At 44.4% G+C, this 16,532-nt stretch overlaps 1 protein-coding gene across 1 annotated transcript in view; it reads left to right on the top strand.

Annotated features, from left to right (window-relative positions):
- ESYT1 (extended synaptotagmin 1) overlaps positions 1-16,532 on the top strand; it is a 481,007-nt gene that overhangs the window by 358,954 nt on the left and 105,521 nt on the right. The window contains exons 24-25 of the mRNA XM_086963895.1: positions 2,092-2,178; positions 14,238-14,381. Coding sequence (XP_086820021.1) covers positions 2,092-2,178; positions 14,238-14,381 — 231 coding nt within the window. The remainder of the gene's footprint in view (positions 1-2,091; positions 2,179-14,237; positions 14,382-16,532) is intronic.

The following is a 16,532-nucleotide window of genomic DNA, read 5'->3' as shown; positions in this document are numbered from 1 at the left end:
CAGTCAGGTCCGGAGAGATGCCTTCTTTGGCTGTTCTGTTCTCCATGACTTTCTTCTGTAATCTTGTTCGTAGACCCACCACCGGGGTTGGTATTGCTGGGGTATCTATTCTAAGGTAAGGAATCTATCACTAACGTGTCTCTTTCAGATGCACAAGTTACTACTTGTGTAACGATATATCTGTAAGAGACATTAGTTAGTGACAGATTCCTTACCACCCCCACCCATCCTCCCCATTCTGCAAACTGATTTCTAGGGTTAAAATCATCCTTTCGGGCCCTAGTTTCTATGCACCAGTGCTTTGTATCTTACATGGCTCTGCGTTCCTGTCACAGAAAGTTGTGTACAGAACTGACGTCAGAGCGCATGGGCGCGTCTAAGTAGCTCCAGTGACGTCATCTTGGCGAATATAACACCAACGACGCACAGGGAGCCGTACGACGATGCCTATCGACGTGCAGGGGTACTGCTGACGAAAGCTTTCCGGATCCAGTCTGACGCCTAGGGATATTCTAAGGTTAGGAATCTAACACTAACTAATGTCTCTTTCAGATATATCGTTACACAAGTAATAACTTGTGCTTCAATTCAGAACATTATTTGCTATTTGCTGCATCTACAAAGATGTAATCTAGAATACACATCCATACGATTACATCTTGCTGCCCTTGACGCTTACCTGCAAAACAGTCTGCATTTGTCATTGTTTAGGGTATCCGCTATCAAAGCATTCATGGAAGGCCTTAAAAGAATAATTCCTCCCACAAGACCACCCTCTCCGGTGTGGAATTTAAACATTGTCCTTACTAGGCTTATGGGTCCTCCATTTGAACCTCTACACAAATGCGAACTGCAGTTCCTTACATGGAAAGCAGCTTTCCTTGTTGCAAACAGCTATCTCAGGAGAGTAAGTGAGATCCAGGCTTTAACCATACAAGAACCATTCTTACAAATACATCGTAACAAGGTGGTTCTTAGACCAAATCCAAAATTCCTTCCCAAAGTAATCGCTGCTTTTCATCTTCATCAATCTGTAGACTTACCATTTTTTTCCCAAACCCAGATTTCATAGCAGAGAGAGCTCTTCACACACTTGATGTTAAAAGAGCTATACTTTATTACATTGACAGAACTAAACCTTTTAGAAAGACAAACCAACTGTTTGTAGCTTTCTCTCCATCTCATAAAGGAAACTCCATTTCTAAAGCTGGAATTGCCAGGTGGATAGTCAAATGCATTCAAATATGCTACCAGAAGGCAAAACGCACATTACAAATTCCCCCAAGAGCGCACTCAACACGCAAACTAGGGGCTTCCATGACATTCTTAGGGAACATTCCCTTAGATGACATTTGTAAAGCAGCAACATGGGCTACGCTACACACCATCACAAAACTCTGTTGGGTAGAAGTGCAGGCTAAACAACAGGCTTCTGTAGGCTAGGATGTTCTTTAAACACTTTTCAAACCACTGCAACAGATACAGGTGACCACCGCTAAGGGAGAGCACTGCTATACAGTCTATGCAAAAGTATGAATTCTACAGCTCATATGCCTCGGACGGAAAATGCTACTAACCAGTATGCATCTTTTCTTGGCATGTAGAGCTGCAGAATATCATACGCCCACCTGCCTCCCCGGAACCTTTATCTGTTCCAGTGCTATCTTACTTAGATACACTCACATGGACATCTTTTCTGTTTCTACCAAACTCCATCATTTCCCATCATGGCGAAAAACAATCTGAGGATGGAGTCGATGCCCATGCGCACTATCGTATAAGGGAGCAGTCACCTATCTCGTGACTACAAAGACTTCTTCCAAGACAACAACAAAGTGCAATCATCCGAGCCCTACACCAGATGGCGATCTATGGAAAGGTATGATATTCTGCAGCTCTACATGCCAAGAACAGATGCATACTGGTAAGTAGCATTTTCCTTCCAAGTCTGCTTCTATTAAGCCCAAGTCCACTTCGATTCAGCTGCAGCTTGGGAGTTGGGGTGTGTGCAGCAGGGATTAAATCAAATGATGTTGTGAATGGTGATCAGACTGCGCTCCATCCTGTAGGATAATGTTGCCTTTTTTGCAGGTTTGCCCTCAGACCATCTCCCCTGTTTGGGATGAAGTGATCGCCTTCCTTAGCAAGAACCCTCACAGTGAAACTCTTGAGATACAGGTAAGCTACCAGAACTAGATACACTGCACAGTGTATATAATTTTCTTACTGTGTCGCCACAAAGAGGCAAAAGAATTGTGGATGTGGGCTGTCAAGCACAGGATTATGTTTACATCACATCACTTGCCAGAATGAAAAAAACATATAGGCTAAGCACATAAAAATAATAAGCATTGAAGTTAAAATGAAGTTGAGACATGCAAGATCCTTTTTGCTGGTACTCCACAAAATCCACCTATCTATCTATAAATCTGAGGCATTTAAAAAGTGCAAAGCATCAACCATTTGAACGTCTGAGAGAGAATGTGTAACAGATGATCACTTAGGAGTTGAGTCTAAAGGTCTTTCCAGTATTTCTCAAATAGAAAGGTTTACAGTTTTTTCCTAACATGCAGAAGGTTGGTTTTCACTCTAAGCAACAATGACAGGGAATTCCAAAGTTTTTAACGCAAGGAGCTAAAGGATCAAATGCCTCATCTCTATTTCCAAACCATTAGAATTTGAAGTTAGTAACTAGAAAACCAGAGGATCTGCAGTGGAACATAGTTGGTAAATCTCTTTGCCAAGGAAAAGGTGGAGGCCTGATGCATCTTACCATTAGCTATGTTCAAGAGATATTAGGATGCCTTGTTCGTCCTCATATTTGACCTCAATCACATTTTAGACATACGTTTAAAAAAGGCTGTTTTTTCTTAAACAGTCATTGAGTAGAGCTCAATGATCACTGCATATGTTGTTAAAAGAGCCATTAGCTATTTCACTGAATAAACAAAAATATATTAATTTCCTACCCAGTTGTTAATGGCCTATTGGTCATCAAAGCAAGACCAAGTAGTAGATAAGTCAGCCACAACAGGATGGTCGGCGGAAAATTGCCTGAGCTAGCCATGGTGCATTCAACTAGAGGCAAGACAGCAAGATCTGTATTCACTGTGAACATGACAGACATATGAATAACCATGAGACTCTTCTGCAGTATGATTGCCTACACATAGATGCTCATGAAAATACCTAAGTGATAAAGGGGTCCAGGTAAAATGTATTTAATTAATAGTTCACTTTTTCACCAGTTCACACAATATAAAAGCTTTCAACTATTCAATAGTATGTAAATTTACATAAGATTCAGTGCTTGTGAAACATAATTTCACACATATGGAAACAAATAATGACGGCCGTCCCACCCAACACCTGGAGAGAAATCTTCCAGGGTATGGGCGAGGGGGTCATTAGTTTTATTTTTGGTTTTTGTTTAGAAACAACCTCCCGTTTTAGGAGTTTTTGATTGAAAACCAAAAACTTTGGAAAAGATTGGTGAACAGCTGACAAAACCTGTGGCAGCCATCTACTAAATGTTTTGTAACTTTGTAGGAACTTCTGCAACAGCTGGGCCAGTGGTCATCTCTAAATTTGGCAGACAGTAGTCTGTCAGGGTGAGGTAATGTTGTCCACCACCCTTCAAGACTGTTTGCCAAAATTTAAATGAGGTCCTTAGTCTTCTAAGAGATCCTCAAATGACAGGAGTCCATGGACTTGAAAAGATTTGAACACCAGCCTGGCAAAAACCAGGCTCAGATCCCAAAAGGTGGAGGAACGACTGCATCAGGCCCATCCGTTGTCTATTGTTGGCCTCATGGATATAGGAGGAATGTGTAGGTCTGTTCCTTTAGGATCCTAGAAAGCCAGATAGTTTTTTTACTTGTCTTTCCGTATAACCAATTTGGACTAGTAAATGCCCTTTGGATTATGCCAAATGAGCTAGGTAATCCCTTACATCCTTATCAACTACCTTCTCAAATATTTCTAACTCTTTTTTTATGCCCATATGTTTGTATTGTTCACTAATACACAATACTGTGAATGTCTTCCTTCTCTTTCTTCCTTGTTTGCTTTATCTGTCTAACAACTGCCTTAGTAGCAATCACCCATGTTAACCCTGGAACAAATATATCAAAATAAATAACAGATGCAGTCTCAAATTCATATTGAAAATGATCGGAATCATTACTGTAGCATAGTAAGGTTAAAAATACCAAAACCTAGAGTTGTACAGCCTCAGATCACTCTGTTCTAACCCAGACTTTGCCTAACAAGATTGCAGTGGATACAGACACTGACATTGGATCTGTAGATAAGGTTCTGATAGATACATCTAACTGCAGATTCCACATCGTTATAGAATTCCCCAGAGTGGATCTGGAATATTTAATAGCAGTGCTCCAGCGCATCACTAGGTGGTGCCATGTGGCTCTGGTTTGGCTTCATTCCATCCCAAAAGTGACGGAGCAGACCTGCATATAAGCGTCACCCCTGCGCACCTCAATCAGTTACCTTGTTTCCATGCCTGTGAACTCGAATCCGGAGCTCCACTCCATTTCTCCAAAAACTGAATTTCAGTGTGCAACCACCTAAAACTACAGGGTTCAAACTATGTGTGACTACCTTAAATAGATGTTGGTGATGGACTTGCACAAGGTTTGCTTTTCATGTTTGGGCTTGATATACGACTCTAATTGTGTGGAGAGTGTGCTCATAGACAGAAGCCCCCAAGTACCTCTCCTGCTTGAAGACAAGGGCGTCAACCCATTACTGCTCTGGAGGCCGATCCCGCAACAGGTCCTCTTAGAGGTCAACATCATCCAGTAAGTCGAAGTCCAAATCAAACCGGAAACACAAGAAGGCAAAGCAGGACTCAACCCCCAACCCCCCACTGTCTATCCATAGGAAGTTGCAAGGACATCACCGTGCCACTCAATCTCACTCCCAATCTCCGATTTAGAATCTGATCCTTCAGTCAATACCAATGCACCTCAAGTTCCCTGGGCCCTTAGCAAAGCTATATTTTTGGCACTCCTCTGGTTACCTGTGGCATGCCTTCATGCCCTAAGTATCTGCAGGGGCATCCAGTCGGGTAACTGGCAGTGGATGTGTCCTCTGTGGTGTACATTTTTTAGGTCGAGCCTGGGAATACGCATCCGAAGGATGCGGTCCAGGTGGAGAACTATAGCTAGCTGACTCGGGGGAATGAAGGACAAGAAACTGCCACGTGCTTCTCTCCGGCTGGATTCAGCTGCGTGCACGCGCACTCACGCATGCGCACATCACAGCCACACGCATACACAGCCACACGCATACACAGGCACACCCCCCCCCCCCGCCCCCGCACCTACACACACACTAGCGCACCTACACGCACACACAGAGACCCCCCACACACACACCAGCGCACCTGCACACACGCACGCACACATACAAAGACCCCCCTCCCTCCCCCCGCCGCCGCCGCCATCGTGCACATACACACACACACACACACACATACACACCAGCACCGGACCCCACTCACCGGCTGCGCAGGATTTCTCTTATCTGGGGCGGCCCCGGGGCTCTCCGTAGCTCGCGGGAGGACTCAGCTTCTTTGCTCCATCCCGGCGGGCAGCCAATCATAGCCCAGCAGCAGGCGGGACTTCCTTCTTTCTTCTGGCCCGGCCTACGTCTTCTCTCCCGTTGCCTGGCTTCCTGCCTCAGGGGTCCGCCAATGGCAGCGCGGCCCCGAGCAGGGAGGCGGGCACAGCGTTTCCTCTGGAATCCCGGGCCCGTCGGCGGTGATATTTTTAAAGTCACTACCCAGCCACATGCTGCCTTGTTATTTAATTCACTGCAAAGCGATCCGCATATTTGTAATGGGCTTTGTTTTCATTTTTTTTTATCAAACGTCTTTACGTTGAGCTGAGATGTCTGTTCAGTTTGAAGCAAATCCAGCTAAGGGATTAACGTGTATCTGCGATCTATAATGCAAACCGAGTGCGCATTTTTGTGATGATTTTTGTTGGCTTCTTTATCGGTCGTATTCATGTTCGGCTGCGATCTCGGTAGAATTTAATACAAATTCACCTAAGGTACTCTAGTTTGGCAGCAATCTTTATGTACTTTTTATTTTAATTCACTGCAAATCGATCCATATATACTTGTAATGGGATTTGTTTTTGTGTTTTTTTATCAAACGTCTTTACGTTGAGCTGAGATGTCTGTTTACTTTGAAGGAAATCCAGCAATGATACATTGGATACTCCCCTTTACTAACTCTTGACTTTGTTGTGTTAAAACACCTCCTCCCTCAGTGTTGTGCCCACGGGCACACACTGCCTGCGAGCCAGTGGGCTTTTGTCCGGTGTGATGCTTTGTGGTATTTTAGACGCCAGTTGCCTAACAGACAAATGTTAGGGTTGCGAAGCCAGAGGTGTGTATCTCAGCAGAAGCAGCAAGCATGCAGGGCATGGGAGGAATTTGCATCGGAGACGTGAGAGCCCTGAGAGCATAGTGGTGACGTGTTGAGGAGGGTGAGAAACGAGCAGGGCAGGGGGAGGGCTGGTCTTAATAGTAACAATGAAAATAGACCGTTTAATTTATTTTCAGGGCATTTCAGACAGTAACCACTGTGCCCTGCACGCAGAAACCACACCTCAAGATAAATAAATAGTGAATGATGTGCTACGGTATTTGTGCAATGTCACTTTGTGCCCAAGTGTGTGTTTTTGTGAGATGATCTCTTATGTTTTACAATTTTATGATATGTACTTGTTATGTGTTATTTTATTTAATGTGGTCATGTTACGTTATGTAATGTTACGTTACTATTTTCCGTAATGTTGTTATGTTATTTGCTATTCTATGTTATGTTGCCATGTTAAATGATGTTATATTATGTTATTCTACCTACATTACGTTGCGTTACATTATATAAGATTGTGTTATGTTATTAATTTTTCTTATCTTCTAATGTTATATATTATTTTATGTTATGTGTTCATGGTACGTTACAGTATGTTTTCTTATATTTTTTATATTATTATTTTATATTATGTTCTTATGTTATCTGTGCAACCATTCAACAACAACTGGTTCAAATATGTTCTCTCAATGTTTCAAGATTTATTACAAATGTCACAAAAAGATGTTAATATTTCACTTCTGTTCTTGGATTTTCGTCACAATAAAATACACTGAACATAATCTTCACAAAAGTTATTTACAAAAGTTTAAGCTATTGCCATTATAAATTACAATAACTTTTATTTAAAAATTAATTATTGAAAGAAATTAAAATCCATAGTTATTCGTAATATCAATACATCTAAGTCACGTAAATACAAAATACGTTGCATTACAAATGGTATAGGTGTCACATTTGCGAAAGTTAAAAGTTTTGGCATTGTAAATGACAAAGCTATTAATTTCGCTATTTTCAAAACCAACACATAAATAAAAAAATTGTCATTTACAAGACCAATAGCTCAAACTTTCCTAATGCGAGACCTATTGCATTGCAAATGCTTGTTACTAAAACTAGGGGTGTCAGGTTGTCATAGCCCCAAAGTTCTGCACCATAAAGTACATAGGCTATGACTTTGGAGTTGTAAATCTTCAAAACTGGGCTTACAGGCTTAGTTAGTAAGGACTTGTGTTCTTTCAGCAATGCACCTGCTAATTGGCGGTGCTTTAAAGCTACCATTACAAAATTTGCAGTTCCAGAATTACTTTCCAAGAAGTCCTCTAGAATGGAGACTGTATTAGGCAGTCTTTCACCTAAGAGTCCTCTTGCATAAACATTAAGGACTAATATTTGAACGTGAGAGGTCATCTGTATACAAATGGCCATGATATCCAGGCTATCAATGCCTACTTCCTGGATTCTACAGCCCCTTTTTACCCAAATTGTTAGCACTCCTAGTGGTCTACCCCTCTGTCTTTGGATGCCTGGCTTCTTAAAGTTAAGGTAGCCTGGATGATGGATAGGGTTTGTGGACCATGTTTCCTGGAACATCCCGTTGGTTTTGATTAAGTCAGACCAGTCCAGAGATTCTATTTTTGACTGTAAGCCCGCAATGTTCCATGAAATATATGATAGCTGGGCTAGTTTCAAGGGAAATAATGGCTCTATGTGCCCTAGTAATTCACATGAGTAGCCCTCCTTACTTTCTGTATCCATGGGGGGGGGTTGGGAGAGCAACTAATCTATTTTTGCGGGGAAGAGGACGACGACCAGAGTCCTCACCACAAACCTCCAAATCTTGATCCGATTGAGGCTGCTGGAGAGAATTCCACAACCATCAATCTACCCCTTTAGACTAGGGATAGGATGATTGCCTGACACCACCGCCGGCCCCGGGCGACTCTAGTTTCCTCTCTTACCACCCCACGCCTGAGAGCTTGGTAGTCCAAGCCTCGACTTCCAAGGGCACATTCCCTAACGCACCACCTGATAAGGAATCCAAGAAGCTGGACCAACTTGGGAAGAAGATGTTTTCTTCCTCCAGCTTGGGATTGCGTTCGATGAACACTGCATGTCTTTTGGGCCGTAACTCCCACTCAGTGTGGGACATGATTGCACAGGTCCTGCCACAGTGCCCGGAGTGGCCCGGGCCGTGCTCTCTCATGGCAGTTGCTGAAGGGAGAGATGCAGCGAAGTTCGCCATCATATGTGGGCTGGACACCGCTGACTCACTAGGCAGGACGATTTCCACGCTGGTAGCCCTTAGACGCTATGCCTGGTTGAGGTCTACTGGCATTTTGAGTGATGTCCAAGCCACGCTTTTGAACATGCCCTTTGATGGCCGTCGCTTGTTTGGCGACAAGGCGGACAACGCGCTTGAGCACTTTAAGGACTCCAGGGCTACAGCCAGGTCCTTGGGCCTCACATCCACCTGCTGTCCAGGGCAGTCTGCCTTTTGCCCCTTTCGTGGTTATGGAAGGGGAGCCCCACTATGTCCCTCCCAGAGCCACAGGCCAGTGCAAGCTGTCCAGCCCCTGCGCGGCCGGGGACGTGGGACCCACTGTTGTGGGTCTGGAGGCCAGCGGGCGGGCCAGTCCACCAGAGCCCCCTCTGCAGCAGCCTCCAAGCCCTCCTAGTCCGAACTTTCAGGGCCACCTTTTGCCAATGGGCAGCAGGATTCGCCATCACTTCCCCCACTGGCTCAGCATCATGTCGGACAGGTGGGTTTTCCAGATAGTCCAAAGGGGCTACAACCTCCTCTTCGAGACTACCCCTCCATCCATGTCACCTCAGACCCATCGTATGTCAAAGGATCATTTGGGCCTTTTTCAACAGGAAGTTATGGCTCTCTTGGCCAAGGGAGCCATCGAGCGAGTTTGTGCCCCAGAAGTAGGTTGTGGTTGTTATTCCCATTACTTTCTGGTGCCCAAGAAGGACAAGGGCCTGCGTCCTAGCTTGGATCTCAGGAACGTCAACTGCTTCCTCCGGAAGAAGTTCAAAATGTTGACACTGGCTCAGGTCCTGTCTGCTCTCGACCCTGGAGACAGGATGGTGGCATTGGACTTTCAGGACGCTTATTTTCACATCTCCTTCCTGCCGGCCCATCTGTGTTACCTGCGGTTCACAGTAGGCCATGAGCACTTTCAGTTTACCGTCCTCCCCTTCTGCCTTATCAATGCCCTTGGGTGTTCACGAAAGTGATGTCGGTGGTCGCATCTCCTCAGCGCAGGTCAGAGGTGCCAGTCTTCCCCTATCTCGACGACAGGCTGTTGAAGACAGGCTCACCCCATGCTGTCGTCTCCCACCTCCAGACTACAGCCGACCTCCTGCATTCGCTAGGGTTCACCATCAATGTGCTGAAGTCACACCTGATCCCCTCTCAGAAGCTCTTTTTCATCGGAGCGATTCTGGACACAGCGCGGTTTCGGGCTTATACTCCCGAGCAGCGAGTCAGAGATATTCGGGCTATGATTCCGATCTTTAATCCTCTATCCCGGGTTTCGGTCAGAATAACCCTGAGGCTACTGGGCCTCAGGGCCTCCTGCATCCTGCTGGTGGACTATGCCAGTTGGCATATGGGGGCTCTGCAGTGAGACTTGAAGTTCCAGTGAGCACAGCATTAGGGGAATCTTTCCGATTGCGTCCAGATCTCAGAGGGCACTGCAAGCCAATTGCAGTGGTGGCTAACGAACCATGATTGGGTCAACGGCAGATCCCTCTCCCTTTCCCAACCAGAGTTCACAGTGGTGACAGATGCATCACTGCTGGGGTGGGGCGGTCACATGGGAGAGGCGGAGATCAGAGGCCTCTGGTCTCTGGCGGAGTTCGGGCTCCATATAAACCTTCTGGAGCTTCAGGCAATTCGTCTTGCCCCAAAGTCCTTCCTTCCCTCTGTCCGGGAAAGAGTAGTGCAGGTGTTAAAGGACAAGACCACCGCCATGTGGTATTACAACAAACAGGGCTATTTCAAAAGGCTCTTCACCTTTGGACATGGATGGAACATCAGGGCATATCTCTGGTGGTTCAACACCTGGCAGGTTCTCTGAACGCCAGGGCAGATGAACTCAGCCGCAGGTGAATGATGGATCACGAATGGCATCTTCAACCGGAGGTGGTGCAACATCTCTTTCTCTTTCAGCAGTGGGGAGAGCCTTGGTTAGATCTATTTGCCACAGAAGAGAACGCTCAATGTTAGCAGTTCTGTGCATTGGCATTTCCAAGGCAGCACTCACTAGGTGACGTTTTACGCCTTTCCGCCTATACCACTTCTGCCCAGAGTGCTGAAGAAGATCAAGCGCGACCGGGCCCAAGTAGTTCTTGTGGCCCCGGATTGGGCACAAAGAGTCTGGTATACCGAGCTCTGCTCAGACTGCCTCTTCAGGAGGATCTTCTGTCGCAGCAGCAGGGAATGGTCCTCCACCCAAACCTGTCCAGCCTCCACCTCCTTGCATGGAGATTGAGCGGCGACAGTTGACAGCTTTCGACCTTCCTCCCGAAGTCTGTAATGTTAACTTGGTAGCCAGGGGTCCCTCCACCAAAACTGTATACGCCTGTACATGGAACAAGTTTGTGGCATGGTGCGCAGCAAAGGCTGTGGATCCCCTTTCTGCCCCTCTTTCTGAGGTTCTCCTCTTCATTCTTTCTTTAACCCAGCAGGGCTCTGCTCTGGGCACTCTCAAAGGCTATCTTTTGGCCATTTTAGCCTTCCTTCGGCTGCCTGACCAGCCTTCTCTTTTAAAGTCCCCTATTGTAAATCGCTTCCTTAAGGGCATTACTCACTTGTTTCCTCCAACTCCTTTCGTAATGCCCCAGTTGGACTTGAACCTGGCTCTCACTTATCTTATGTGCGCTCCTTTTGAGCCGCTACATAACAGTCCTCTAAGACTTCTGACCCTTAAAACTGCCTTTCTGGTTGCCATCACCTCTGCTTGCAGGGTGAATGAGCTTCAAGCCCTTTCTTTTAAACCTCCATTCCTGGCTGTTCATCTGTACAAAGTTGTCCTTCACACTAGGCCTTCTTTCCTTCCCAAAGTGGTTACCTCTTTCCACATAGGATAGACCATCACTTTGGCCACCTTCTTTCCGCCTCCGCATCCTTCTAAAGAGTAAGAGAAGCTCCACCGTCTGGATCCAAAATTTGCACTTTGATGGCCAACTCTTTGTTGGCTACGTAGGCGCCAAGAAAGGTCAGCCCATGCAAATACGAACCATCTCCCGATGGGTTGTTCTTTGCATCAAAATCTGCTATTTCTTTGCTAAAAAGAAACCTCCAGTGGGGTTGCATGCCCATTCCACCAGGGCGACGGCTTTGGGTGGTGGAGTTCCCCTTCTTGACATCTTCCAGGCATCTACGTGGGCTTCACTGCACACGTTTACCAAACACTACTGCCTGGATAGCCAAGTCCGGAGAGACAGCTTCTTTGGCACTTTAGTTCTCCAGGACTTTCTGGTGTGAACTTGGTTTGCAGACCCACCTCAGGGGTTGGTGTTCTAAGGTGACTAATCCAAAACTAAATGTCTCTTTCAGATGAACAAGTTACTTCCCTTCGGTAACGATATATCTGTAAGAGACATAGATTAGTTATGGATTTCTCACATCCCCACCCATCCTCCCTGTTCTGCGAACTGACTTCTAGGGTAAGGAACTCCCCTTCAGGGCCCTCGTTTTGTGCATCAGTGGCCAGTATCTTGCAAGGCTTTGCGCTTCTGGCGGGGAATGTTGTGTGAAGAACTGACATGGGCGCACGAGGGCGGCGTCTAAGTAGATAACACAATGTGATTCCGGCGACCACAATGCCAACGACGAACGCGGAGTCGACCGACGCCGCCTATCGATGCACAGGGGTACTGCTGTGGAAAATATTCTCCGGCTCCAGTCTGACGCCTTGGGGTAATTCTAAGGTGAGGAATCCATAACTAATCTATGTCTCTTACGGATATATTGTTACCGTAGGTAAGTAACTTGTTCAGTAGTACACAAACCATCGATAGTGCAACGTTGACAGGAACATTTTTAGAGTTTAAACCCTGTCCACAGTATGAATCATACTGGGATGTTATATCCAAGCCCAGAGACAGAAGACTCTATTTCCAATTTCGGGTAGATACATTATCATTGAAGCTTGTCACTCACAAATTACATAACTCTAATGACAACAGATGCCATTAGTGTGTACAAAATGAGGAGACCTATTCACATATTTTATTTGTCTGTCCTGCATATAAGGCTCCCCGGGAAAAATGGTCAAAACCATTATGTGGAAATATGGGCACCAGGTCTAGCACTAGTGCATTGAGAATATTGCTGACAAACTCAAATGAACTGTACGTAATAGCAACTGCCAAATTTCTAAGTTGGATGTGGTCAATCCGTGCCAACATGCTAAAGATTCCTGTGGCCATCCAACCTAGTAGCCAACAAAAACAATAAAGTTGGTGTACAACTTGCTAGGCTACTACTTGCATTGGCCGAGTAATGATCAACGAAAACCTCTGCCTTTGAATTAGCACAGTTGTAGAAATGGATGCCCACAGTCATGTAATTCTGTAAATGCTACTGTGTATCTGATAGACATGGTTAATAATTAATAACATTATGCAGCTCTTTTTATGGTTCACTGGTCCAAGTATATTTTTATACTATCCAATCAACTGCTCACTTTTATGATATATTCTATTAAATAGACATATTTTTAATCTTAAAAACAACAAGAAAGTTTTATATATTAGAATATAATGGTTTTATGGTTTCTGTTTTTTTACAATTAACTTTTGAATCTTTATATGGTTTTGAAGTTGTTGAACCCCAACTTTGAGCTCTTGTATATATGGCAAGCACTATGGTTAAAAGGCTGTGTAGCATCTTAACAAATGTTGCGTGTACTGTTGTGAATGTCTTTTATGATCTTGGTGAATCGAAATAAAGATACTGAACTGAACTGAGAATTAAAGTTGTTCAGCTAAATAAATTCTTGTGCAGTGTTTGTACCTTGTGCATTTATTTAATACCCTCTGTCCATATAGAGGCGCAGTTAAATATAACGAATATGCCACGTTACATCGCATGCTTTTTCAACACATGCTATTACAAAGGGGTCATTACAACAACCGCGTTGTAACAACGCATGGCATTACAACGCAAGTTGGAGCAACGACTAGCTCTGGGGGTGGGAGGAGCTGGATGTTGGAATAGTATAATTTACTATTCCAACTCCAGTCTGTGCAACAGTAGGGAAGGTGTTGGATTTTAAATCCAACACCTTCTGACCCCTACAGCAAGTCGTCGTTCCGACTTGCATTGTAATAGCATGCGTTGTTACAACGCGGTTGTTGTAATAACCGCGTTGTAATGGCATGTGTTGTGTTGCATGCAGTGTAAACAATGTTTACAAATATAACATGTTATGGCTATGACAGCAACAGGAAAAATGTGTTAAAAACAATGTTATCACTACTAACACGTTAAATCCTTGGAGCAAACCACACTGTTTTATCAAGAGGATAAACTGAAGTAATGCCCCACAGTCAGTAATAATAGGCAATGAAATGGAAGAGATGTTCCCCTGCATGCTAACCACGTGCTGTGCATTAGCTGAGATCCTTCTGGTGTCCTTGTAAGAGATTTCTGGCATTTATCCTATGTGAGGAATTCTTAGTGTATAATCCTTCCACAGTTTCACCTGTTGTATTCAAAGTCCTCTCCAGCCTTTCTGCCCTTTCACTACTGCTTCCACTTTCTTGTACAGTTTCTTTCTCCATTTCTTAGTCTCCTTTCCTCCCTCTTTAGGTGAAAGATGATACCCATTCACTGGGCTCCCTGTCGCTGCCTCTTTCAGATCTTATAATGGCAGAGGGTCTGACACTGGATCGCTGGGTCCACTTAGAGAATTCAAGTCCCGAGAGTCAGGTTCTGATGAGAGCCCAGCTTAAGGTGAGTAACCATCTTAAAAATGAGGTAGACTGTTTAACTCCATGTTCTTTCAAGCTTGGGCACGTAGGTTTTTTGGGGACCCAATGTAGAAGGCATTACTGTAATCCAATTGAGATGTAATTATGGCAAGCAATATGGTATTTTGTGAGGAAATTGCAAGAACAAAAAAAATTGGTAGAATGTGCATTTGGTGACTGCACCTATGTAAGGAGTGAAATAGCACCGAGTCAAAGATAATGATGTTATTTCCGCACTTTTTTTTATGTCAAGGAGAGTACACATTGGGTTTGACCACAACAGAGAGAAAGGTGACTGGTCCAAAAGACCCATAAGCATGATCTTTATTGACTGAGTCGGGTTTGGCTTTCTGCTTACAAATCTGTACACCTTTCAGATTATTGCCTGTTTTGAGCCCCAATTCATCTTCAAGTTTGCAGAAGATCAAAGTAACACCTTCATGCAAGTGATAACCGAGGCTGCAAACAATACAACCAGACACCGCAAACCTGGCTTTTGGGGTTGATGACTGGGCCTAAGGCAGTACATTTATTGACGTAGTAATAGTAATGAGAAACGAACCATCACCATCAAATGGAAATCCCCCTACCCCTCTATTGACACTCCCAAATTCAATATGCAGCCATAAAGTTGGTCAAGGTACAGCCAAAAATGCTTAAACATTATTTGGCCTGATGCACCAACCATTTAATTGATCTTGGACCAAAAACTGTACATACAGAACTCTGGCATGTAAATTAGACCATTATGGTGTGACCACAAATGTGAACGAGTTCCCTCAGGCGATGGTAGCCTTTTCAGTTTTGACATTGTTCTTAATGTTAGTACTGTCTTGTCCTCCCGACTGTTATTGAATGATGACTCTATATGACGAAATATACAACACAGCATTGTTGATTGCCTCAGTGTATTTTAATATACCCAATTAAATGTAATTTGTTAAAAAACTGAAAACCAGTGCTGCCGTTTTTTAAGCTATTAACCACAGGACCATGAAAATGCTGAAGTAGTTTGACTAGAGAGCTGGTCTCAGGACATGATTGCATTGGCTTCATAGAGGTATGGATCTAGTTTGACCTGATGTAACTATAGTTTACAAGGATGTGATGCATGCTAGCTATGTCCAATGCACTCAAGCGACTGTTGCCTGACAGTTAAGCAGCACCTGTTAGGCACTGGTAGGGAATACTTCATAGGAGTCAAGTAATATAAAAGTGCATTTTTGCCCTTTATCGCAAATTCTGTGTAGCTGTTTTCTGTTAACTAGTGCCGTGTCATGAGGGGAGCCAACTGAAAGTCACTTAGTAGATTTCTGGGCTACAGATATATGGACAGCAGAGCAGGGTGGTGTACCAGAAGTTGCAAGACCAGTCTGTTTGAACAAGGTATCGGGCCTTGGATTTGGTAAAACGTTGGTGATAGTGAGATCCAGTAGGCCTGTACTGGGTCTTGCATGATTCTGTAAGCCATAGGTGTGTGACAACACTGTTTCCCTATAGTTCTCCAAGGCAGTGTTGCCCAGGGAAGTAATGCTGGTCTGTGTAAATGGGCATGGCTGTTATGATTCTGTAAAGTGAGGCTTTGTCGTGCTGTGTTGCAGTGGTTTTAAGGTCTGTTTGAGCAATGTTGAGGCAAGATGTTGGTTAAGGCAAGGCTCTCTGGCAGAACTCGGCCATTTGGTCCCATGTATTGAAGATGTGTTTCTCCAGCATTGGATCTTTAATTGATTCACATGCTTGAATTCTTTCCTGTCGTCAGACTAGGAGCCCTGATAAAAACTATAACACAGCAGTTTACCCATACACTGTTTGCCAAGACACTTCTGAATTCTTGATCTTTTTAGCCATTTGTGTCCAGGATGAATTTATGGGGTTAGGCTCTTGTAATATTAATTTGTAGTAGTGCTTATATAAGGTGAGGATTGCTGGGAGTACTGGCCCAGCAGTATTTTTGTAAGACGAACTGTGTGACATTACTGGGTCTCATAAGTTCTCTAAGGTGAGACTAGAATGGTCTCTGAGTCAGACTGAGTGGACCCTGGATGGTTTTGTAGGTCCAAGCCATATGGCATGGCTTGACCCTTTATGGCTTTGTGAGAATGTCCTGGTAGTCTGTGTTCTAAACTTTTTTTTC

Source organism: Lissotriton vulgaris, chromosome 1_1 (genome assembly GCF_964263255.1).
Source record: "Lissotriton vulgaris chromosome 1_1, aLisVul1.2, whole genome shotgun sequence".
Lineage (NCBI taxonomy): Eukaryota > Metazoa > Chordata > Amphibia > Caudata > Salamandridae > Lissotriton > Lissotriton vulgaris.
The sequence above is the reverse complement of the archived record's forward strand: the minus strand, read 5'-3'. Positions and strand labels throughout refer to the sequence as shown.